This window comes from Oncorhynchus clarkii, chromosome 3, assembly GCF_045791955.1.
Source record: "Oncorhynchus clarkii lewisi isolate Uvic-CL-2024 chromosome 3, UVic_Ocla_1.0, whole genome shotgun sequence".
NCBI lineage: Eukaryota > Metazoa > Chordata > Actinopteri > Salmoniformes > Salmonidae > Oncorhynchus > Oncorhynchus clarkii.
Window position 1 is genome coordinate 33,996,196 of NC_092149.1, and position 25,866 is coordinate 34,022,061.

The 25,866-nt window shown below is 42.5% G+C and overlaps 2 protein-coding genes across 3 annotated transcripts in view; both read right to left on the reverse strand.

Moving 5' to 3' along the window:
- The window catches only part of LOC139393812 (serine/threonine-protein kinase 40), a 32,694-nt gene extending 19,680 nt beyond the window's left edge, over positions 1–13,014 (reverse strand). The window contains exons 1-6 of the mRNA XM_071142099.1: positions 12,806–13,014; positions 8,486–8,612; positions 8,056–8,141; positions 6,994–7,137; positions 5,688–5,918; positions 5,014–5,066 (exon numbers count right to left, since the gene is read on the reverse strand). Coding sequence (XP_070998200.1) covers positions 5,014–5,066; positions 5,688–5,918; positions 6,994–7,137; positions 8,056–8,141; positions 8,486–8,603 — 632 coding nt within the window. The 5' untranslated portion in view covers positions 8,604–8,612; positions 12,806–13,014. The remainder of the gene's footprint in view (positions 1–5,013; positions 5,067–5,687; positions 5,919–6,993; positions 7,138–8,055; positions 8,142–8,485; positions 8,613–12,805) is intronic.
- Positions 13,015–15,723: 2,709 nt separating this feature from the next.
- LOC139393828 (protein OSCP1-like) lies at positions 15,724–25,694 on the reverse strand. 2 transcript variants are annotated; one of them, XM_071142100.1, is made up of 11 exons: positions 25,511–25,663; positions 25,308–25,337; positions 23,858–24,012; positions 22,982–23,149; positions 22,810–22,890; positions 22,168–22,271; positions 21,418–21,546; positions 21,127–21,196; positions 20,649–20,788; positions 18,425–18,488; positions 15,731–18,022 (listed from the first exon to the last, which is right to left on the reverse strand). In XM_071142100.1, exons 1-11 carry the CDS (start codon positions 25,620–25,622, stop codon positions 17,897–17,899), a joined length of 1,179 nt encoding a protein of 392 aa, XP_070998201.1. In that variant the 5' UTR covers positions 25,623–25,663; the 3' UTR covers positions 15,731–17,896. The 2 variants fall into 2 exon arrangements, with proteins under 2 accessions (XP_070998202.1, XP_070998201.1); XM_071142101.1 differs by lacking the exon at positions 25,308–25,337 and having other exon boundaries at positions 15,724–18,022; positions 25,511–25,694.
- Between the last annotated feature and the right edge of the window lie 172 nt (positions 25,695–25,866).

The following is a 25,866-nucleotide window of genomic DNA, read 5'->3' on the forward strand; positions in this document are numbered from 1 at the left end:
CAGAGATCGAATATCAAATCGGGGGTGCTTACATTTGTCCTGCTTCACATGTACAAATGTCTGGTGTAAAATCGTTTTTTGCATACCCCAAATCTGGGAGAGGCCTTTCTCCATCCATCCCTCCCCCATACTGTATGCATGCACATTCAGCGAGGACACATGAAACCACAGAGAGCAAAGGCAAAAGCCAAAAAAGGAAGACAATGAGAGGGAATGGAAGAAAGGAAGCATGAGAAAACAGAAAGGAGTAAGGAGCAAAGAGTTTGTGAGAAAAAAAAAGCTTCTGACAGACAGAGCAGAAGGAGGGAGGGAGGGAAAGTAAATAGAGGGCTGAGTGTGTGTGAGAGAGCGAGAGACATGTGTGTCCATGGTGAGTCAGCCCTGAGCTATGGAGGGCCTTTGGCAGGCCTCTCCTTTTGTCTCCAGCTGGGACAGAGTGTTCTACTCGTCTGCTCTGTGCAGCAGCCCAACCGGCCACAACAAAACACTTTGTTTCATCACCACTACGGCGGCCGAATGGTGCTCACTGGGGATGCACGATTAATCTACTTTTAATATAAGATTGCAATACTGACATCCACAATATCTATATCGCAAGAGGCTGCGATATCGTTCTAGATTCAGTATAGATGGGTTAGCTGACCATGTCAGGAGAATGATGTGCGCGCTTCCATGGTGCAGAAGTCAGCGTGTTGAGATTCTAGATGGCCAAATTTTGCTAGAAAGAGCTGACAAGAAACTGCCATGTGGGGAATCATAAGTGGCTCGTTTCATATTATTGATACAATGCCTTGAGGTGTTGACTGATTTCATGTCAATGCTAGTAAGGCAAAAATTCACTAGCTAGCTAACCAATAACTAAATGTATTTGAGAGACAAGTGCTCATTGTGCAAAATGTACACTACCGTTCAAAAGTTTGGGGTCATTAAGAAATGTCCTTGTTTTTGAAAGAAAATCACATTTTGTCCGTTAAAATATCAAATTGATCAGAAAAAAAAAGTGTAGACATTGTTAATGTTGTAAATTACTATTGTAGCTGGAAATAGCAAATGTTTAATGTAATATCTACATAGACATACAGAGGCCCAATATCAGCAACCATCAGTCCTCTGTTCCAATGGCACGTCATGTTTGATAATCTAAGTTGATCATTTTAAAAAGGCTAGTTAATCATTCGAAAACCCTTTTGCAATTATGTTAGCACAGCTGAAAACTATTGTTCTGATTAAAAGAAGCAATAAAACTGGCCTTCTTCAGACTAGTTGAGTATCTGGAACATCAGCATTTGTGGGTTCGATTACAAACTCAAAATGACCAGAAACAAATAACTTTCTTCTGAAACTCGTCAGTCTATTATTGTTCTGAGAAATGAAGGCTATTCCATGCGAGAAATTGCCAAGAAACTGAAGATCTCGTACAACGCTGTGTACTACTCCCTTCACAGAACAGCGCAAACTGTCTCCAACTAGAATAGAAAGAGGAGTGGGAGGCCCCGGTGAGCAACAGGGCAAGTACATTAGAGTGTCTAGTTTGAGAACCAGATGTATGGGCACTAGTAATTAGATATGAATGTGTATGCATGAATGAAACCCATTCAGACCCATTAATATGCCACTTTCCCGTTGTTTAACCCTCATGCATTGTTGTGGGTCAATTTGACCCATTTCTACTTTTGAGTTGCCAAAAATACTAGTTAACCTCTTTCTCCATGAAATTCAATGACTTTTCTCATTTAGGGTCATGAACCTAACTTCAAAATGTGCACATACTGATGTGTTGGGGAATGTTTGTATACAAAATCTGCAGACATGTGGGTCATTTTGACCCAGAGAATTTCATGTGTATAAATATTCGCACGGGTCCAAAATAAACAAAGTGTCTTTGATGGATTCGGCTTTGACTGGTTCTGGTTGCACTTTTATAATTATGGGCGAAAAGGAGTTGCCCAACCTTCTCAGTGCGAGAGCAGCAGATCTGACAGAGTCAAAAATGAGCTCCAAAAGATTAAATCAATGAAGCCTCATCACAAATTCTGGACTGCGAAATAGAAGAGGTTTCAGAGATTGGATCATCAACAGCATTGTCCTCCTGATTGTGAATTTGCTTTGGTGAAGAGGTTTCAGATGAGAGCGCATGCAACAACCATCATCCAGAGAAGAGAGGACACGGAAGTCCAAAGACAGTAATATAGAATGGTCACTGTCACCACGACAAAGTCAAGGTAGACTGTCAGCTTCCAATGTACTCAAAATTGTTCCAGGAACTACACAATTTGCTCTGCCATTCTCGCCAAGACAGTAAAACCAACACCACTTGTGTAGAATGCGATAAATACATCTGCAGAAAGCACACACGTACATTGCGTTCAACATGTGGAGAGAAAGACTGAAGGGATGCTTGACCAATAAAGTCAAATCACACCTAAGTGTTAATGGAAAACACCAGGGGGGAAAAGCCTACCTGGGGAAACACAAAATTATAGTTTGTGAGAAATATTTTCAACAAATAGTTCTTAGAGTTTTTTTAAATTAAATATTCTTGTATTTCTTTCTGAAAGATCTGACAAGACAAAATAGTTGTTTTTACTTGATTCTTTGTTTAAACTGTGCGGGTCAACCTGACCCATACCATAATGGACCATTTTTTTCCAGAAAAGTACATCTTGTAATTATCTTGTTTGCTAGCTAGACAGTTGCATCCAGATAATGTTATAGCCAGCTAGCTGAGATGGCCAGTTGCATTCTGTGGTTAATGTTGATTGCTGATGTGCAAAGCCAGGACTATATGTTTGTCATGTTAAGTGTTAAGTGACAGGCACAGATGAAATGGCTAAATAGCTAGACATCGGCATGTTCAACTAGCTGACCAGCTAGATTAATACTAGGCTCGTAAAGAAATCGGAGAGTAAAATAGTTACTCATCTCTAACATGTAGGCTCAGCATTCCCGAACAGTCCCATTAAAAGTCAGAATGTTAACTTCATTTCAATTCAGGGACATCGGTTGACAACCGGTAATCTATGTCGGAGGTAATTTGATAAAACAATATCCACAGGGAAGTGTTACCAACCCAACCTTTAGTACACTGGTCTGTATTTCCAGTTATTTTCAACTGATGCAATTTGCACATTGACAGACACTTGAAAAATATGGCCAAGCCTAACTAAAAGGCAAACACTTCCAGCTGATTGCAAGGAAACGTGTGTCAGGCGACATTTTGGTTACATTCGGCTATTAATACAAGCAACAAACTACCGGCACTGCAAAGAGTCAGGTAAACAGCACTATCCTGTGGATACCCCATCTCTACCTCCCATCAACAGCATGTACAACCGGTAAAGTGGAAATACAATTTAATTCAATATACTGGCTTGTAGAGAATATTACATTGTTTTTTAGCTTGACTGCTGTCAACCCCCCCCCAAAAAAAAATCAGTGGAGTAACCATGGCATTTAGGCAAGATGAATACCATGTACATCTAGCCTGCTGGTAATGATGAAGTTAAACATTTGCTAATTATTAGCTAGTTATCTTGTAATGTCTGCATTGCCATTGTTTGGCTGGATCCAGGTTGAGTGTATACAGGGCATTTTAGTGACAGGCAATAACAAGCTATAGGAGATTAATTCACACATTTTCTTTACCTATTGATCTGGAATTTGTCTTTCAGCAGAAACCTGCTCTCCCCACAAGTGTAAGGAGATGAACAAACAGCACTACAGGTATTTTTCTTGGTACTTAATTGCAAGGTTTTAATGCCTTGTCTATTTTTGTCTGCCTTTCTCCTTCACAGCTTAAATTGTCTGGAGCCTGGTGTTCTGGCCAAGGACCTTTCACACTGATGGAACTAGCTATCAGCTGCTGCGCAACGATGATGCTCATCTCTGGGAGGAAGGACAAGCATCCATTGGACTGGACACAACCCAGCAAACACATAAGATCAGGACTATTGCAATGACAAAGGCCATGGACATTACATGCCCTGCTCCAAAGGGCAAGACAAAAATATGTTCAGTTTGCTCATATCATAACCTGAACCAAAGTCACTCAAAGGATCGTGATAAAGGCCTAGGTAGTGTTTTAACGACACCCTTGTGTTAAATTTCTAATTTGAGGCTACTACCTTTAGCACTTGGAAGTTAGTGTTTTAATTTTGAAATATTTTCAGCCATGTGTTCATGTGAATTCTTTAAGAGATGGTTGGGTCTAAGGCTTAACGGGTGTAAACAAAGAACACTGTAGTTCTTCAATGTGAAAGGTTATCTTTATGATACAACAATAGGCAATTTAATACTGTTAATGGTTTGCCTAATGGGTGAACTTGGTGAGAATGTACAGAGAAATCATTTTGGCAATTTGGTGAAAGTATTCCTTTTCTAAATATACGTTTCCCAAGGATTCATGTGGAGCACGTGTGAAAAATCACAGCTAAATGTTTGAATGCCCTTCTCTTAAATGGGATAAGTTTATTAACTTTTAAAAGCAGCATTACTTTTACCCAATGTAAAAAAAAACAAAAAAAACAATTTCCAATAATTGAACACAAGACTGAAAATTATTATATTTTTTGGGGGGGGGGCTTTATGGATAAGGAGCTGGCTGAATTCTGCAGGGCCCATCAGATTCATGGCAGCACAGCACTGTGCCCTGATGTGCACCTGAGCCAGAGTTCCAACCATGTGCGGTTCCAACCATGTGCAGTTCCACCCACCCCCCCTCCCTCCCTCTCTCGGAGCACAAAGTAAGAGGGCATGTTCTTCAACCTCTTTCACACTAGGTTCCCATCACTGCCTTCCAAAACCCGACCACAGGGAATTAGTCACTGACTCGTACTAGAGAGAGAGAGAAAGAGAAAGTAAGAGGGGTGAAGGGACTGGGCTGGGAGATCTGTCTACTCGAGGCTGCGAGGACTTGACCCTGCTCGGGTTGAAGCCCAGTTGCACACCGGACACACACTGGATGGGGCCTCTCGCATGGCTAAACCAAATATGAAAGCATGACTGTGTCCTTACCGTTTGTTCAGCACCATGTTTCCAAGCTTCAGGTCTCGGTGCACAATGTTTTTCTGCAGGGTGAAAGAGGTACAGACGGATGAGATTTGTCAGACGGTTGTTGAATGAAGCACTGGAACAAAAGCAACTCAAGTCAATGCTGTTAGTGCTCTATAGGAGCGGTTTAGCTTGGACGACTCAACGGAGGGGCTACATAACAAAAATGTAACATTTTGATTTGTCTGAACCCGCCCAAGACTTAAGTTGGAGACCGTAAAGAAACACTTTAATACATAAATATTTTCAAGAACATAATCGTCAAAGCTATGGGTCATAGATGACTATATAGTCAAGTCCGTGACCAATTACTTGATCATGAAGGTCAGCCTGTGAAGGCAGTAGGCAGTGACCAGATAATCTGACATACAACTTCCCAACAACTGGCCATCAACAGATAATTTAAAGCCTGGTCAATCTGCAAAGCACAGACTGAACCCTAGTCGAGAAGCAGATGGACGTGTTCAAAACAGCCTAAATCCAAACAGCTACATTGTAGTCGGACGGAGTTGAATCACTGATCTACAAATCGCCTCGGGTTCCAAATAATTAGGCATACGCATTGTGATCAAGATTAGCGATTCCGCACCTTGTCTTCCTCAAAAACGTGCTGTACATGTTTTGTTGGTCGGACTCACCTTGTGCAGGGCCTCCACCACACGCACCACGTCGTAGAAGATGACGATGGCCTCGCGCTCGCTCAGCCGCTTCTCCTTGATGACGTAGTGCTGCAGGTTGATGAGGTCCGCAGTCTTGTCGCTGAAATCGTGCGCACAGAGACAGTCCAGCACTAGGCAGATCCGCTTCTTCATCCGGCGTACCTTGCCATTGTTGGCCTCCGGGTCCTCCACAATCTCGTACGCCCGGTCCTAAAGTGGACAGGGGAGAGAGAGCGGATTGGTTAGGGTGATTAAAGAGGAGACCGTATCCTTTATCAGCGCGCTTTACGATCTGTTGTGATGGGTAGTGTTCAGTAAGCACAAACAAAAGGCCACAAAACAGAATTAAAATGTGCTTGTCCAATAAAACGTTTTTTTTTAATTGCAAAACATTGTGCTACGTGTGCCCTAAACAATACAACTCTGGGGCATCTCTTTAGAAGATTTTAAGAAAGAACAAATTCGGACTAAAGACATGACAATTGAACAGCTTCCATTGCCGAGTGAAATTGCAGTCTGACGATCAGCTATGAGAGAGAACAGTGGAGGAGATGACAGGGCTCAGTGATCTGTGCACAACCATCCCATCTCCAATGTGAATAGGACACATTCACCTCTACTGAGCCTGGGGGGGTTGAGATGAATAACAAAGGTCATTCTTCTCTATTCACCTCAGAGCAAGCCACCGTCTCCAGCTGATCCCCATTGGTATTGGTTTGTCCAGATTTAGATGGCTGGGCCTCAAGGCTTTCCTGAGACAAATCATTATTAACTGGCCCTCTTGGAGACGGAACTATAATAAACCAATCAATAGCGTTGTAGCCTTGAATGAATCATGCCGCACGGCTCAATGTAGCTATTCTAGGAAGAGCGCGTTGAGGAGGAATAGGGTTGTGAAAGAGAGAGGCGGCAGAGGGAACAATAACAAAGTTATAAAGAAATGGGAAGGGCGGGAGGGCTGAGTCACTGTGCGAGTGGTCGACTATGAAAGTGATGGCTTGAAGAAAAAGGTGCTTCAATATTTCTATGGAAGTGTCTCTAAGCTCAACTGGGACTGTGCAGTGTGGTTGGTAGGGGGTGTGAATATAATGTTTTTCCCTGAATGGGTGTCTTTGGGAGGCTAGTAAAAAACTATGCAAGTCTCATCAGAAAGAATAATGTACAATCACAGTAATTCAGTACATGTCTGTGAAGTTCTCATCATTGAAAGACATTACAAAGGGCTGCAGCACCAAGCGATGTACCTGAAAGTTTGTGATGCACCAAGTAAACTATTGCCATTTACCTGGAACAGGCCATGGTGGTGCACCACTCCGTCCTGGTTATGGAGCAGCGAGAGGAGGGAGTACTCGGTGTGCAGCAGCATCTTCCCCTGCCTCTCTTCCTGGGTCTCTGCGGCCGCGTCTGCCCGCTCCTCCAGCGTCAGGATCTACAACAGAAAGCAGCAGCAAGGTTGTGTTCATTAGGCACCAAAAAACAGAAAACTGACTGGAACAGGCAGGGCCTACCTAGATTTGTCCAATAAGAAATGCTTGGTTTTTGTTTCCCATTGCAAAACATCTTGCTACGGTGTCGCCTAATGAATTCGACCCCGAGAACACACGCTCTGGGACTGGGGAGAAATCTCTGAACCACATGGAGTCGTCACCCCTACAACAATGCCTAAAGATGTACGATTAACAGCTGACGCCAGCAGCTGATCTAGGCCTTGGGAAAGAACTTAGGAAAGGAGGGGAGGGGGGTTAAGAGCCAGAGGGGACAAGACAGGCCTGCATTTTTGCCACATCAAATCAAATTTTATTTGTCACATGCCGAATACAACAGTGAAATGCTTACTTACAAGCCCTTGACCAACAATGCAGTTTTCAGAAAAGAAAAAAAAGTGTTAAGTATTGACTAAAATAAAACTGGTTTTTCATGCTCATTTAATTTTATCCTTTGCAAAAACATGTCCCTACATGCTACGGTCAACACACTCAGGAGACATTGAGGGGGGGGGGGGGGTAGAGAGACTTTGCACTGGGACTTAGCAGTAGGGCCAAGGCAGGGTGCCACCTTTTCGCTCTTCCTCCTAAAAACACCTTGTGTGTAAAACAGATTATTGGATTGCCCCAATAAACAAATTGCCTCTACAGTTTGTCTTCCGCCTAAGCAAGCGCAGGCTGCTGCACTGAAATAGGGCCGTAAAGGCATAACTGAACACCAACAAAGACGTCTGTTTAGGAAGGTCAAAGGTTCAAAAGGCTATTGGGACACTAGCTAACTAGCCATTGTTTGAAGACACTAATTCATCTCCATCGAACAGTGAAAATAAATAATTCAAAAGAAACAAATAGCGTCCACTCACTTTTAGCTGGTAGAAGTCATCCGTCCCATCCTTCCTGGCCAGACACTGCACTATACTTGGCACGGGCGAGTTCCCCAAACGAGGCCCTGTAAGGAAGTAGTGACAACAGCTGCATGACCAAAAGGTAAGGAGAGTGTGTGCCCTAATGCAAACAATTAGGAGGCATGCAAACTTCAACACCCCTAACATAATCTAGCAGACAGCAGAAGTCTTACGCTAACATTTCACAACGTTTACAGAATACATTTCCTGAAAAGATTGAAGAAACTTCGCAGAATAGCTTCTGAGCCATCTACCCAACGTCAAATACTTCACATTCTTGCCTCAAGCTAACTGAATCCCCCCCACCTCTTTCCTAGTTTCCTGCGCAAACACAGTTGTAAGAGGCCAACCTTTCCCCTTTTTGCCCCTGAGTACCACCATTTCTTACCCAGGATGAAGGGACCTGCCCTCTTCGCGTTGCTTCCAGCGATTCCAGGACAGAGGAGCTTGCTGGCCCTGCCTGAAGTCTCTCCGGCCCCCCTCTCCAAAGAGCGCCGCTTAGACATGCTGGAGCTCTGCAGGAAGAACACAGCAGCAAAAAGCTAATCGGATAACATCAGATCAAGATAGGTACATTAAGTGGTGTAGGACAGAAATGTGACCACAAGGAAGCAAAACTCTAAAACTAACTGATAGTCTTGATGTTCCTCCAGGCCACTAGCAAAATATCCATCTGGAGTTGCATAATTAAACCGCTAAAATGATGACCAAAATTATACCAATGTGTCATACAGTAGAAAATACATTAGTTCTCAATAATACCTGACACTGCATGACTATACATGGGGTCTCTCCGAAAGTTCCAGACTTGACTAATGCAGCAGACTGTCTTTCTTGTGGTATGAGAGAGGAGGGTTTAACCCCGCCCAACCACTTTAGAAACCCCTCCCACAAGCTCACCAACAGTGTGAATGGCTAGCCATTATAGGTTCATTCAGATGTTGTCTCTGGTGAGAAAGATGACGCCTCAGCTTTAATCCTCAATGTGGCATGCAAACGAAACATCCATGTGCTCACATTGAATGACAAATGCCTTGATGCAGAATGCAGTAAGATGACTGCAACATCAAATCCTGCAAGGGTGGAATTCTGGTGAAATGCTAAAGATGGCAAAACATGTATTAGGCTGAATGCCATTTTGTGCATACATGCTTTTTCATGCTGGTTTCATTGTATCCTTGGCAATTACTTTCTGAAAATCCTGCTGCAGCTTTTAGGACCTCCATCAGGCGGTGTGAAAGGAAGGCCCGGAAAATCGTTAAAGACTCCAGCCACTGTTCGCTCTGCTTCCACACGGCAAGTGGTACCGGTGCATCAAGTCTGACACCAACAGGCTCCTGAACAGCTTCTATACCCAAGCCATAAGACTGCTAAACAGCTAGCAGAATGGCTACAAGGGCTGACTGAGTTGACCCTTTTATTTTGTACACTGTCTATGCACACTCACATTCATACTGAAACCACACACATATGCACTCATCATTTATGCTACTGCTACTCTGTTAATCATATATCCTGAAGCCTATTCACCTTACCCCTATACAAATCTAACTATCACTCCAGTATCCCTGCACATTGTAAATATGGTATTGGAACTGACTATGTATGTATGTATGTATGTATGTATGTATGTATGTATGTATGTATAAAAAAACATTTTTTTATTTGTACATTTAACCTTCATTTAATAGGCAAGTCAGTTAAGAACAATTTCTTATTTACAATGACGGCCTACTGTGGAACAGTGGGTTAACTGCCTTGTTCAGAGGCAAAATTACAAATTTTTACCTTGTCAGCTCGGGGATTCGATCCAGCAACCTTACGGTTACAGGACCAAAGATCTAACCACTAGGCTACCTGTGTGGTTTCTATGTAGTTTCTTACTTTATGTTCTTATTAGTACTACATTAATATTGATTACTGCATTGTTGGGTTTACAGCTAGCAAAAGGCATTTCACTGTACTAGCGCATGTGACATTAACTTGAAACTCAATCTGCACTGGTTCGTGGTTCTCTAAGTCTGTGGCGAGTAATAACCATTGACAGTAAAATGCTACGACTTCCTCTCAGAAGACAGTTTCCCATAAAAGGTTGGGCTCATGGCTTTTTTTCTTGACCGAAAAATAAATAGCAACCCTACCATTTCCGATAAGGAAGTGAAGGCACATGCCAGGGGAACCTGTGTGACATCTACCTACAGTAACATGCCAACCTCTAAAAACCTATGGTACTCTATCTTTGAGGGGTATATGCTTTGTTTGCTGCCTGCTGATAAGGAGTCCCTAAGTGATGAAATGCACTCTGGTTCCCGTAACAGGAAAGTAATGCTCAGAACCAACTGGAGGAGAGTGAATCACTCAGTTCAGTCACCCCAGGGTTACCATGGACTAGGATGTCAGAAATGCTAAAAATGTCAGAGGGATGACACCAATAAGAGTGTAAACTGAAACATGTCCCAGGGTGTAAAAGGGGGGCATCGTTTCAGAGCGAAAACACACGTGAATTTCTGTAGTGAAACTGCAGCACAAAGATGGTAGGTCAATGTGGCTAAAGACAGCATTGTGGTGACCGTAGATCTTTAGTGGACACATGCCAGTACAAGCTCAACCCTACTAGAGACATTCCAAAGAGATGATTCGGGCTGATAAAAGTGGCAGCAGAGGGCAACAACACATTTGAATAACCTGCATGAGAGTCGATATTGGAAACTGACACCACCAAAAGACTCAAAGTATACATTACAGGCAACACTCGTCAAAATGCTCACACATTAGCAAACACAGTGAAACCAAGGAAAACAATAAATATTTCCATTCTGAAACTTCCACCATGGGCCACACAGTTTGGCTCTGGTGAGGACAGGACAGGTTGCAGAAGTCAGCGGGCCTACACAAATTCTCACTTCTATGAGGATTTTTTCAAATCTCAAACATACAGTGTCAAAATCATGTCTCTCGCCTGTCTGTCGCCATCTCAACCAGTCATCAATCACCAAGGGAGGCAGACTTATGAACAGTGCTTTTCATATGACTCCGTCAAATGTGCAACTGTAGGAGAGCAGCATACTCAATCAATTACCACACTATTTATTTACACAAGTCATCTAAACTAAATGTTAGACATTGCAATTGGCAAAGATGGAATAGTACACAGGGTATGCTGCTAAAATGACTGTCCAACAAGAGAACTATTACAAACAGCACCTGTCGGCTCTGATTCAGATTTCTACAAGAGCACTGTACTGCCCTAAAACCATGTGACAAAACAATTACCTTTCTGTAATGCATGCACCTTAGGCTTGCCTGAAATGGGCAGCTCACAACTTGACTTCAGATTAGTTTGGCATTTGATGAATGTAAGCAAATTACCAATAGTTCAAGAACCAAAGGTCAAACCACCCGAGGAAAGCACAATGATTGGCAAGATTAGGAACACAGCCTACTGAATCATATCAGACAAAAGGCACCAGAGAGACAATATCCCACGCCATCCACGGGAACATGCGCTCTTTAAATAGCTAGAGAGCGCGCACACGGCCGCGATAGGTGACCGGAGAACCACCCACGTCCTATTATAGCGGCATGAATCATGCATTCCACAGTGTTCTGTTGCAAAACAAAATAATTAGCTAAAAGCACTAGTTAAGGAGCCAACCCTAAATACATCTTACAGATCCAAATGTCATCTTTACACATTCATACCTGGAACCGAGGCTACATCCGAATACATAATAGTCCAAACTATCACAATGTTGTCAGAGGAGATGATTTATAGGTTGCACCAGTCAATCACCCTCTAAATATGTTGGACATCATGATAAAGATGCCCATTACGAGCTTGCTAGGTTTTTTGATGTACCTGGATGAAAGCTCAGCCTTCTGCGCTCTAGCTACCTACCATCTTGCAGCTGGCTGCCTATTGTTACATTTTGAATGCCCTTAGCCATACAAGGTCACCAAAAATAACTAGAGCGGTATGACGACAGAATGTTGCAAGGTGGTGTTAGTTGCAACATTGTATCAGGCTATCATTTAAGACAAATGAAAAGGAGCACGCATCGCAGGGATGCAATTCCGCAAGTAGTGTACACGAACCCTTTGGACTCCTACAACAGACACTAGTGCCGACCATCACCATTTGTCCTCAAGCCATCCTGCTCTTATGTCATGAGTAAAATCTAACTAGGTACCATTTATAGTACCGACTGACCGACAACCCAGAAGCGTTTCCAAACGAAACGAGCCCCACGCAATGTTGAAGCAAAATAAGTTTGTAAATTAATAGGAATTAGTGAAACACCGCGCATGTACGGTGTATGGGAACAGTGGGTATGTTAATTACAAAACCATGTACGATAATCGGCGTCATTAAAGCTACGCTAGGTAACCTTAGCTAAATCGGACACGTTCCATTTGTCACGAACAACCCAAAGCTAGCGAACTACAACAATGCACGCCGTTCTCACACATAGGAACAACCCCAATGACAAATATGCATGGTATTTGTGGAAACACATTTGTTCAGTTTGAATTTACCAATTGTCTGCTAAACAATACACATTGCGCAGAGCGGGGAGGCCATTTAAACAAAGTACATGCTAGCTAGGTAGCTGCTACTATTACTACTACTAAACGTTACTACCGCTAGAGCAAACTCATTCGCCACCTCGCTCACTCAGGTCTTTTTTTTTCTTTATCAACAACTTACCTCGAGCTGAAAACGCCGAGGAAAGTCTGCGTTGTATTACTACAGCATGAACATTTCTTTAAACGTATTTGTTCGGTGCATACGCAGTTGGTTATCCCCAACGAAAGGAGACCGTATATGGAGGATTGATATCGCGCTATGTTTGTTTTAGCCACTATTACCGAAATGACCACTCAGCAACAGCTTCCATTCGTCAGCTTTCTGATCGCATCTTTCCATAGCAGCGCCACCTGACAACGGAAATGACGCAAATTGAATGACTGACAGACTTGCCCAGCCAATAAAAAGAGAAACATCATTTGATTGAGTAATTTTGTCTAGCAGATGCAGCTGATTGTTTAAGAATTTGATTAAATGTGTTTGATAATAGGACTAGGAACAACATAACGTTGAGCAGAGGTGCAGTGCCCAACTATGTGTCCAATTCAATTCGATATAGTTTCAAAATGCACACGCGATTTTACAGCACTGTTATACAAAGATGAAAAAGTAAATTATGAGCTTGGAGGAAAATATTGTATCCATTCAACTAATCAGTGGCAACAAAAGGTCCAGCATTACACTCCATTCTCCACTCACATGCTGTGATAGATTTGTGCTTTAGAAAAATTCTAACATTATATCCTTGATTGCTAACAATTCCTACATTCATGAGAAAGGATCTAGCAAGTGAGAGGAAAGCCCATTGAGAATGAAATTGGCTACAATAACTTTATACTCCTATCATTATCCTCATCTCTACTCAGATGGATAACAGGCTTTTGGTTTAACTCCCAAACATATCTACACCTTCATTCAAATGAATGCCTGTCGTACATATCGTACATATTGTACGAGATCATTTGAGTATTATACAGTTATACATACAGTACATGTATTTGATTGATTAGAAATCTTATAAGCACAAATGAAAGGTGTAGATTCACTCTGAAAAAAAGAATAGTTCCATGTGTCTGAAATGTGCTCCCTTTCCTCCCTGACCTGTTATGCTGACTAACATGTCTTTTGGCTCCAAAAAATGAATCCTTCTACAAGCAGACCCCTCCCATGCTGATTCAAATTTAGCATCCTTCTTATGGAACAAGAATCCCGCCCCCACCTACTAGTTTCGATCCAGTGGGTGGGTATAGGGGGATATAAAGGGCACAAAGTGATTTGGGTTGCACTAGTCTTCCTGTGTTGACTCAGCACACTGTATGCCCCTGGCCACATGAAACACTTGTCAGCCTGTGTGGTTAACATTGTTCCAGCCCACAGCTTTTGATGAGGAAACTGTGAATCATACCTCAAGAGAGCTTAGAGGTACAGAGGGACATACAATATCATTCTAAAGTGTCCTATTTAATTCTGTGGGAAGTGACCCAGGCTTGTAAGAGTCATCAATTTGCATCCATGGATATGGCACATTCCCTCTTTACATGCTTTAATTCAAACATGAAACATGGTGGATGATTGGTTTAGGAATATAATGTATCTTTTTATTGGTTTGTTTGTTTTTTAACCCTTGTTTAAGAAAATAAGCAGACTGAGAATTCTCCTTTACGGGAACAACCTGGAGATGAGTAGCAGAGGAGAGAAGGGGATGTGCTGCAGTGACTTTGTTTTCCAAATAAACCATGCCCTTGGGTAAGGCGCTGGTCTGACGTCTCTCTCTCCCCAGCAGACTGTTAGGAAGGCCTCACCTGAATCCTCCACCACAGGTCCATTCAGCACAGCCATGTTTCAGCATGTTTTGACTGCTTGGTATGCACTGATCTTGTGTCTGTGTGTGTGTGCGAGAGTGAGTGAAAGAGAGAATGTGTGGATGAATGGTTGACTGGGAGAGAGGGTTCTTCAGAGACATGCCCAGACTATCCAGTTCTCTTTGACTTGATTTGAGGAGGCACTCAAATAACCCAAACCCATGCAGGTACAGCATTGTGCTGTTTCCACTGCAATCTGAATGGTTGGCGCAGACAAGGAGGGAGTTGAGGCCAAATTCAGGATGGGTGAGATTTATTTGGACATAGTGTTTGTGTCAGATATTAGGTTTGTATGTTATGATGGCTAATCCCATGTTCCATACAATCCTGTGATGTTTATATAGAGATGAGTTGACTATAGTTTTTCGTGACAGATTTGTTTCTAGGTGCCAATATGAGTTGACTGACATTAGATGGGCAATGTGAGTGTCTTTATGCAAAGGTAAATGAGTGCTAAAGTCACAACCCAGGGTGTGGGAGTAGACTTGTCACCCCTGTAATAAGAACACAACTTTTTCAATATTGCTCGATTCAAAAACTCATTAAAAACGAAATGTCTGAGCAGTGTGTGGGCAAGGAGGTGATCGTGTGGGCGAGAATAAACTAGATGACAAGAAATGAGGAGCAATATTCTCCCCTTGAAAATTACATGGAGGGATTGAATGAATGTGCTGAATCATGGTTTTGCCTCAAGGCAACGTGTTTGTACTCTGAATGTAACGAAAACTCCTAAGAGAAAAAAAAGAATCTTTCTGCACTCTCAAGCAGTATAGACATGACTAAAATACAAAAAGTTAAAGCAACAGCGCCCTCTAGTGACAGGACTCCTATACAACAACAACTGTAACTTAAATTTAACTAGGCAAGTCAGGTTAAGAACAAATTCTTATTTACAATGATGGCCTACATCGACCAAACCCGGATGACACTGGTCTGATTGTGTGCCGCCAACCACGGCCGGTTGTGATACAGCCTGGATTCGAACCAGGGTGTCTGTAGTGACGCCTCTAGCACTGAGATGCAGCGCCTTAGACTGCTGCACCACCCGAGAGCCCCATTAGTTATATTCTTCAAGAATCAATGGGAATATATAATTAATTTAGTCCAAAAATGTCAAAAAATGGATGTAGCAACCTCAGATTGCCCCTTTAAATATAAATGAACACAGTACATAAATAAAAGCTAATGAGAGCTCCATATTTTATTTACTTTTCATTCTATGCATTACGACATTTCTATAAAAACTTTTCTTTTTAACAATCGTTAATATTTCACCCGACAAAAAACATAAACATGTACACCATGCTAATTAATAAATAAATAAATAAATAATTCCATAAATATACATTTTGGACCATCTGTCATATTGCATCAAAGGATCAGCTGCTTCGATACATTAGTGTTGTGTCACACTTAATCAATTAATCTATTACCATCCCATTTGGTGACGTGAATTATTGCAATATAATATATTTACAAATAATTTGTCTTTCTTTATTTGAAGACACTAAAGGTCACCCTAAACATACAGTATATATTTATCCCATACCGAAACAAAAATCAAGGTACAGTAGAAATTTCTCAAAATATGTTTTGGGATCCATGTTTTTGAATTACAATGACAAGTGCACTTGTGTTTCTTTCATTTCCACCAGTCTCTTTAGGTCAGGGGTGTCAAAATAAATCCCTGGAAGGTTGTGTGCTTGCTGTTTTTTGTCATTTATGTCAAATTAAGGCCTAGAGAACTAGATGAGAGGAGCGAAAACCCGCAGACACAAGGCGCTCCAGGAATTGAGTTTGACACCCTCTAGTTTAAGTCCGGGTCATTACTCAGTCGGAGTAAATCAGATTAGGAAAGTCAGCAAAAATATAAATACTGTATTATGTGAGAGAAAACAGCGTTATCTTAACATCATGCCGTGATAACAAATGAAAGAGGAACTTACTTTTCCTTCCAGATAAATAGTCAAAAGAAATATTGTTTAAATGTGACATCCATGGAATGTCAACTTGAAATACATTGATTGAAGCGGGATCAGCAGAGCAGAAATCATTGATTGAAGTGGAACAAATGTCCCATTTGACGTTTCAGGGCGACTAACTAGTACAGAACTGTTGTATCTGTAACTTTTAAAAACTCTTGAGATTACCACCATAATAGCACAAAATACAATCAACGGCCAGTTTATTAGGTACACCACCCTGTTCACAAAAATGGATCGCTCTTACAGACAGTGAGTCATGTGGCCTGCTATGTAAAGCAGACAGACAGGCTTCAAGGCATTGAGTTACTGTTCGATTGAATGTTAGAATGGGCAAAATGAGTGACCTACGCGACTTTGAGCATGGTATGACTATCGGTGCCAGGTGCGCTGTATCCAGTATCTCAGAAACGGCCGCCCTCCTGGGCTTTTCATGCACAACAATGTCTAGGGAATACCCGAGAATGGTGCAACAAATTAAAAACAGCAGTCCTGAGGTAAAAAAACAGCTTTTTGATGAGAGGGGGGTCGAAGGAGAATGGCAAGAATCGTGCAAGGTAATAGGCGGGCCACAAACAGACAAATAACAGAGCAGTATAACAGTGATGTGCCGAACGGCATCTCTGAACGGCGATTGGCATCTCTGTGCACAACGCACAACTCGTCACGGATGGGCTATTGCAGCAGACAATAACGCCGGGTTCCACTCCTATCAGCTAAAAACAAAAAGAAGCAGCTTCTGTGGGCACGCGATCACCAACACTGACAATTGAAGAGTGTAAAAACATTGTCTGGTCCGACGAATCCCAGATCCTATTGCGTCATGCTGATGGCAGTCAGGATTTGGCATGAGCAGCATGAGTCCATGGCCCCATCCTGCCTAGTGTCAACCGTACAAGGTGGTGGCGGTGGTGTAATGGTGTTGGGAATATTTTCCTGGCACAGGTTAGGTCCCTTGATACCAGTTGATCAACGTTTGAATGCCACAGCGCAACTAAACATTGTTGCTGACCATCCCTTCATGGCTACTGGGGGGTCCAAACCGGTACAAGATGGGTGTACCTAATAAACGGGCCACTGAGTGTAAGCGTAAAGTTTTCCCACTTTTGCAAAATGAACAGTCGGTCCTTGCTGAACAAATGAATTGACCTGTTCACGTCACATCAGCATCGAAAAGCTCGACAAACGAACAAAGATGAGGTTGGTGTTGTGTGTGCTTTTGTTAGACAGCTGCCATAATTGCAGAGTGAGACAGACGGCCAAGCACAGCAGAGCAGACAAGACACTGTCCTACAGTAGACCACACCGTTCCTAACCAACTCAGCCTTGAGCCCCGCCCTCAGATTCTGGTCACCATGGTAACACTGTCACAGCCCGTCCATCATGGCCAGAAGGTCATCCCCTTTACTGTTGGCACTCGATGAGCACGGCTCACCAGCCTCCTCCGTGAAGTCCCCCATGATTTTAGCCAGCTCCGCATTGGCTTGCTGGTTCTGAAAAAGAAGGCAAGCCACCAATGGTAGATCTGAAAGGTCTCGATTGGGGAGGGGCTTACATTTGATTATAGTACATCTTGTTAGACTGGCCTATCCTGATCGTAGTGCAGCTCAGATAATCTACAATCCTTAGCCTGTCAACCTACAATCCTTAGCCTGTCAATTACAGAAGCTATTCTGTAAGTGCTAAGAGATGACTGCACGGGTGGAGTAAGTCTCCTGTGACAGGTTTTCATGGGGGACCTGTTTGACGGTTACACCACAGCATGTACAGTAAGACAGTCTCAATCTACGAAATGCTTCCATATCATCCCTTCAAGTTACATAAAAGCATGTCATATGGTTGAATATTTATCTAGCCTCTGTGACAGAAATAATATAGGTTAGAATGAGCTTTACCTTAGTCGCTTGGATTTTTATGACGTCATATGAAAACTCGTCTGGTCTCGATATCAAGGCCTCCCTAAGAGGAAGACAAATCCACATTATTGTTAAAGGCCCAGTGCAGTGAAAAACTAGATTTTTCTGTGTTTTATACACTATATGACCAAAAGTACGTGGACACCTGCTCATCTAACAACTCATTCCAAAATCATGGGCATTAATATGGAGTTTGTCACCCCTTTGCTGCTATAACAGTCTTATGGGAAGGCTTTCCACTAGATGTTGGAACATTGCAGCGGGGCACTGAAGTCGGGCACCGATGTTGGGCGATTAGTCCTGGCTCGCAGCCGGCGTTCCAATTCATCACAAATGTGTTCAATGGGGTTGACATCAGGACTCTGTGCAGACCATTCAAGTTCTTCCACACCGGGCTCGACAAATAATTTCTGTATGGACCTCGCTTTGTGCAAGGGGGCATTGTCATGCTGAAACAGGAAAGGGCCTTCCCTAAACTGTTGCTACAAAGTTGGAAGCACAGAAGCGGCTATGATGTCATTGTATGCTGCAGCATTAAGATTTCCCTTCACTGGTACTAAGGGGCCAAGCCTGAATGAAAAACAGCCCCAGACTATTATTCCTTCTCCACCAAACTTTACAGTTGGCACTATGCATTGGGGCAGGTAGCGTTCTACTGCCAGCAGCCAAACCCAAATTCCTCCGTCAGACTGCCAGATTGTGAAGCGTGACTCATCACGCCAAGGAACGCGTTTCCACTACTCCAGAGTCCAATGGCGGCGAGCTTTACACCACTCCAGCTGACGCTTGGCATTGCACATGGTGATCTTAGGCTTGTGTGCAGCTGCTCGGCCAAGGAACCCCATTTCATGAAGCTCCCGAAGAACAGTTCTTGTGCTGACGTTGCTTCCAGTAGCAGTTTCGATCTCGGTAGTGAGTGTTGCGACCGAGGACATACGATTTTTACGTGCTACACGCTTCAGAACTTAGTGGTCCCGTTCTGTGAGGTTTTGTGGCCGATTACTTCGTGGCTGAATCGTTGTTGCTCCTAGACATTTCCACTTCACCGTGTCAGCACTTGCAGTTGACCGGGGCAGCTCTAGCAACGCAGAAATTTGACTAACTGACTTGTTGGAAAGGTGGCATCCTATGACGGTGCCACATTAAATGTCACTGAGCTCTTCAGTAAGGCCAGTCTACTGCCAATGTTACGCTATGGAGATTGCATGGAGGTGTACTTAATTTTGTACACCTGTCAGCAACGGGGGTGGCCGAAATAGCCTAATCCACTAATTTTAAGGGCGTCCACATACATTAGTATATATTTCCACACAATGAGGTTGGAATAATACTGTGAAAATTACAATAATGCCCTTTTAGTGTAAGAGCCATTTTAAAAGACTGAGTTTTGGCTTGCCTGGTGACATCAAGCAGTAAATTAGTTAATAGACCACTAAGAAAGCCAATTCAAAACCTCTCTGCCAATAATAGCTCGTTTTTTTATTGGAAACAATCACAGTAAGGTACTTAAATGTAAGGTACTTAATTGTACCTTTAATTAAGGTACTTAATTGTAATTGAAACTATTTGATAATGAGATGAAAACGGCTGCACTGGACCTTTAACGCTGATACTGATTCTTAACACTGACAGTGATTTTTAACACTAACTTAACATAATTCAAAAATCAGGTTCAGTTCGTTTCATCATGTTGTGAGGAGTACCAATTTCGTGATATCCAATTGATAGGTACAGTCTTGTCCCATCACTGCAACTCCCATACGGACTCGGGAGAGGCGAAGGTCGAGAGCCATGCATCCTCCGAAACACGACCCGCCAAGACGCACTGCTTCTTGACACACTACTCACTTAACCTGGAAGCCAGCAGCACCAATGTGTCAGAGGAAACACTGTACACCTAGCAACCGTGTCATCGTGCGTGCGCAAGGCCCACCACAGGAGTCGCTAGAGCGCGATGGGACAAGGACAACCCGGATTGTCAAACCCTCCCTTAACCTGGACGACGCTGGGACAATGGGTCTCCCGGTCGTAGCCAGCTGTGACATACCCCGGTATCGAACCCGGACCTGTAGTGATGCCGCTAGCACTGCCTGAGACCACTGCGTCACTTGGGAGGCACGGTACGGTTATAATTCCATATTTAATTTAACCACAATGACACAAAAATACAACAAAACAATGCTCATAACATAAGAGGACTTACTCTTCTTCCTCATCTGTGGCAAAGAGGTTGACTCGGAAGCCACTGTCTGCATTTCCTGGTTTCTGGACTTCCATACCCCCCATTAACCTGGCCAACATGTTCAGCTCCTCTTTTGCCAGGGGGTTTGGAGCTGTGTTGACCTGTATACACAGTGAAGGTGCGCATAATCATTAACACAATGCATGAATTGCATGATTTAGCTGATTAGGGCATTTTTCATTTAATTTAAGGCTGGTTTCCATTACATTTAAGGCTTAATTACAGATGAAGCTTAGTCTGACTTGGACAGATTGCCCTTTCTGTAGCCTAATCAATGATGAAATAACACGGATATCAATACAATTTCGACCCTCTGTCAAAAATATATTATTGGACATACTGTAAAATGACATTTATAAGCAAAAATGCAAGGCCTTACAGGATACATGCCTGTGAGAGAAATAGTACAGCATAGTGGTTAAGCATCATTTCAACTCACCAACTTTTTCTGTGCAGAGTTTTTGGACGTCCCTGACATGTGTGTTTCTACCGGACGGCTTACACTGTACCTGTGGGTAAACAGAAGCCAAGCACTTGACAAGCTGAAAAGCAAATGTAGCAACACGGGGGAGGCAAATAAACATGTCACTGTGTAAATTACTAAACAATTTGCAGTGATTTTTAGCTACCATGTTGATTTAGGCCTACAGTATATGACCATTGACGACAGTAGAGGAAATAGTAGAGAATGTAGTAGTCTCAGTGGGGGTAAGTGTGGAGCAGCACATACATGTTGGTGCCCAGCTTGATGACCCGCTCTCCAAACATCTCAAAGGAACCCTCGCGGAGAACACCGGTGTAGTTCCCACCGTTGCGGAACTGCAGTCTCTTCACCTCTTCGCCATTGCAGCTGAACATTCTGATGGTAACAAAAAAATACACACACACACACACACACACACACACACAAAATATTCAGCAAAAACACTTTTAACATCATATGAGGCAACCAATAATTTCCTAAAGATAATTTGCAACTTCTCCTGTTTCCCAGAAGACACTTCTAACAATTCTAACAAAACCGCTAAGCGGTTGCAATGTACTTGTAACAGAGTGGTCACTAGTTTGATTTCATCTGTCTACACTTTCACATTGTTCAATCTCAAGTTTGCCACGTGAGCTTAAGTTCCTAAGACGCAATAAATTAGTTTTAAGCCCGGCTGCACTCAATCCCTTGGCAAATACAGCTGTGCTAAAAGTAAGCTTTTCTAAATTTAGGCAGCTGCTCGTTCAACACCCTCAGTAATGCAATTAGCTGCAGATATGCTGGTCTAAATTAAGCTGACAGCATCTGTGGAAGGAAAGCAAATAGATGCCATCAAAAAGCACAAAACAGTAAAAAAAACAAAAAAAACTATGGATACAGCCATATTCAATGCATCTAATAAAATTGAGATTTTACTCTACTGCAACAAACTTGGCTTGGTTGGATTGGTGAGATTCCATGTTATGTGGGCATGGACAATTATAGCGGTGGTACCTGATAAGTCCTGGGATGTGTGTTCCGTGGGGCACAGGACCCGAGATCGGGAGGACAAAACGTCCATTGGAATTCTGCACTTTGTCTTTGAGGAAGATGGACACCTGCAAAGACAGAGGAGCAAAACGTAGTGATAATTGTGTAACACTTTGTGTAATCTCTCGTGGACAGACTACTAAAACATAAATTATACTGTAGATCTGTCCTGATACAACGGGATGAGTGAGATAACGAGCAGCATTAGTTCCGGTGCTTTGGACAAATCAAGATTTCGCAGGTGTTAGCATCTGACCAATTACGGAAGACTTTAGTTCTGGGTTAACCGAGATTACAATGTGTATAATTCCTTATGATGGAGTTATAATGCATTGTAAAGGGATAAATCGGCCAAATTACAAAATTAAATACTGGCTTCCTTACTTTGTAAGCAGTTTACGGACAAGTTATGACAGCAATTCATGCTTTGGTTTAGCTTCCCTGTTACGGTTTTCAAATGCTAACGTTTTAGCGTTTAAAAATGTTAATAGTACCATAACTCTGTCAATCTCTAAAACCCATCAAAATATGCCACACTCCCCCTTCCCAACACGCTCATCATCTGTCGAAAAAGTTAGACAAACTTCTGCGAAATCCTGAACTCACCCTTATGTGCATGTCTTGAAAGAAGATGAGGAGCGTTTGCCGGATGAGCTGAAATTCACCACTAGACAAGGGTGTGTACATCTAGAAATAAGAGCACAAAACATGCAATGAATAAGAGATCATACTGAACACTTAGCTGAGGTTTGAGCAATTGACGGGAAGTTTATTGTACCTCTATGAGCTGTCTGTATGTCTCGTCAACCTGGCTGAGAACGCTTGGGGTGTCCTTCACAAAATCCTTGATGGCATCCATATGGTTGAAGGACACAAGGAGGATATCTTTGGCCCGCGGGCAGAGGAGCACCTGGTACTTGAAGGCCATGGTCATCAAGTCATACAGCTGTGTGCATGAACAACAGTCATATGGATGATAAGGGGTTATTGTTATGCTCAAAAACAGCTGCTGCCAGTTCATAATGTACACCAGATGGAGCCGTCAGCATATTTTAACAAACTAGGATCATGCTCTGCAGGTGGATTTATGCAACATTAAACTTATAATCAGGATTAATATGTCAAAATGCAGAAGATATTCTGTTTGATAGCCTACATAAAACAACTTTTTAAACACAACAGATAGAACTCTTCAAAATAGTCAAGCAATGATGGTGCAATAAATGATGAAAGCTTTGAAAATTATAGGTCTACATAGGGTTTTCAGTGACTTGGGCAATTTCCCCAAGTACCTAGAATTAAGAGTATTAAAGGGTCACTAGGTAAAGAGGACGTGATTCTGAGAATGTGATACAAGTGGTAACGTCGTCATGACAGCTTCTCAGCTGACTCCAAAACGGGGTGAATGATAGGGATTTATCTAACAACTTCTATCTTTCTCAGAAAGGAGATAACAACTCGATGGCCTTTCACTTCCAATAAAGGGTCCTTTTAATCAGGGATGAAACAGAAGAAAACAGACTGAAGCACAGAGGGATTACACATCCTTGTCCAATAAGGAAAGCCTATTTTTGTTTTCTGTTGCAAAACCTTTTGAAATGTTTTGGCACAGCGTGCCCTGAACATGAACCAGGTGGCACGATTCCATCCATACCTTGTCCATGCTGGCCTGGTTGAGTCTCATGATGGAGGCGTGGGCCAGTCGGTCAAACACCGTCCTGAGGGCCTTCTTGGAGTACAGCTCCTGTGGCTTGAACAGCTCCTCCAAAAACTTTTTATTGAACATGGTGGTGATGATGTCATTCATAACTGGCAGAGTGAGGGCACAGGACACAAGGTTGATGTCAGGTCACAAGTGGAGACTGGAATAATGCAAGTCTGTAAAGTTAGACTCATCATGATGACATCTTCAACATAAACATTGGGAGGTCTTTCCAACTTAAAAACATTAGATTTTTTGTTGTTTCACAAACAACCAAATCTGCTAAAATTGTTATTATTGGCTCTTTCTAATGTAGGCGTGCAAATTGTAAAGAGCCCATGATATAAACGCAGTCTTGATAGAACTGGGCCCATATTCAACAAGTGTCTGAGTAAGAGTACTGATCTAGGATCAGGTCCCCTTGTCCATTAATTATAATATAAAGGGCAAAACTGATCATGGATCAGCACTCATACTCAGATGTATTATGAATTCGAGCCCTGGATTTAACTGTTTATGTTTGTAGATGTGAAGTCGCCCCCTTGTTTATGATTAGTACAACTGGGTGTATTCATTACGGAAACCGTTAAAGAACCAAACAGAAACAAACTGAGCAAATAGAACGAAACGGGGAGGGACCTACCTGAATTTGTCCAATAGAAACTGGGTGGGTGTAATTTGTGGAACGTTCCAACAGGAATCTGTTCCAAAAACTTCGTAAAGTACAAGGTTGCTAACAAACAACGCATACAAAGTAGCACGATCAGGTCACCTAGCTAACTAGCTTCCGAAAAACGGAATTAAATAGCCTACTCACTACCCGGTATCCTATTCTGCCGCTATACAACTTTGTATGCGTTGTTTGTTGGCAACCGTGTTATTTACGAAGTTTTTGTAACATATTCCTGTTGGAAGGTAACACAAATTATACCTACTCATAGAAACTCTCGTTTGCGTTTTCAGTTAGGAGTAAACGGTTTCTGTTGCATAACGTTTCGCAACATAATCGGCGTAATGATTACACCCCTGGCAGAGTCTACCTTTAAAATCAAAAAGTTCCGTGCTCAAAGGAGTCTACCTTTAAGCAAGCAGATATGCATTCTAGAGGCAAGGCTTAACGTCCACCTATTCCCAATTGCTCTAAGAAAGCAACAGCCTTTTAAACCATCAGCAGCATTATCAGCTAGCAAAGTTATTTGATTGGGAGGTAGAAACCGGATCTCTTCTTAATGAAGCCCATGGCTGAAATCTCTACAATCTTGGAGGCAGAGTGAATGAATATCTCTGGGCAAAGATTTCATCCAGATTATTGCATTTGTAGAACACTCTGTTGGTTTCCTCGAAGGCCTCAAAGCAGCGCATGTAGGCCTAGTGATGCATTGCATGAGAAATATCAAAATACCTCTCCTTCTGTCATCCTCTATCCAATCAGCTACAAGTACAATGAAGAATTTGCAGGTTAAAACACAGGCAGGGAGACAAATTAATGTGCTCCAATGTATGGCAACCAGTTTGTGGACATGACAAGGTCAGTGATTCACCTGTAGCTAGTTGAATTCTAGCCTAATGCAACCAGACAGTTTTGCTAGCTAACTATAATGTTACCTTTCTTGGCTTTGTCAGCGGGAATATTCTGAGCTCTTAGGCGTTGATCCAAGATGTAGAGCATTTCTCCACCGAGATTAATAAAAAGCAGGGGTAGCGTCCTCGAAGACATATTTGTCGTATTGTGCTGGATAGCTAGCTAGCGAAATGTCCCTTCTGCCTTGTTTAAGCGTATGTAAGCGTCCACTTGGTTGCCAGGTCACAAAGAAAAAGGACCAATCAGGTAGCACGTAAACTAACGTGCAATTATGTTTTGTGCAAATCAAAAATTGAGACGTATTTGTGAAGGCTCGACCGTTTCATGTTAATTTATACCTGTGTTATGAACGTCCCTGAGATACTGAGACAACAGTCTG

What these genes read in the sequence shown, in the direction of transcription:
- LOC139393828 (XM_071142100.1), bottom strand. Translation starts at nt 25,622, where the DNA reads ATGTCTTCGAGGACGCTACCCCTGCTTTTTATTAATCTCGGTGGAGAA. An exon ending in AGAGGATGACAGAAGGAGAG is followed by an intron (nt 24,013 to 25,307) that starts GTATTTTGATAT and finishes TCACTCTGCCAG; the next exon opens with TTATGAATGACATCATCACC. An exon ending in CATACAGACAGCTCATAGAG is followed by an intron (nt 22,891 to 22,981) that starts GTACAATAAACT and finishes TCTTATTTCTAG; the next exon opens with ATGTACACACCCTTGTCTAG.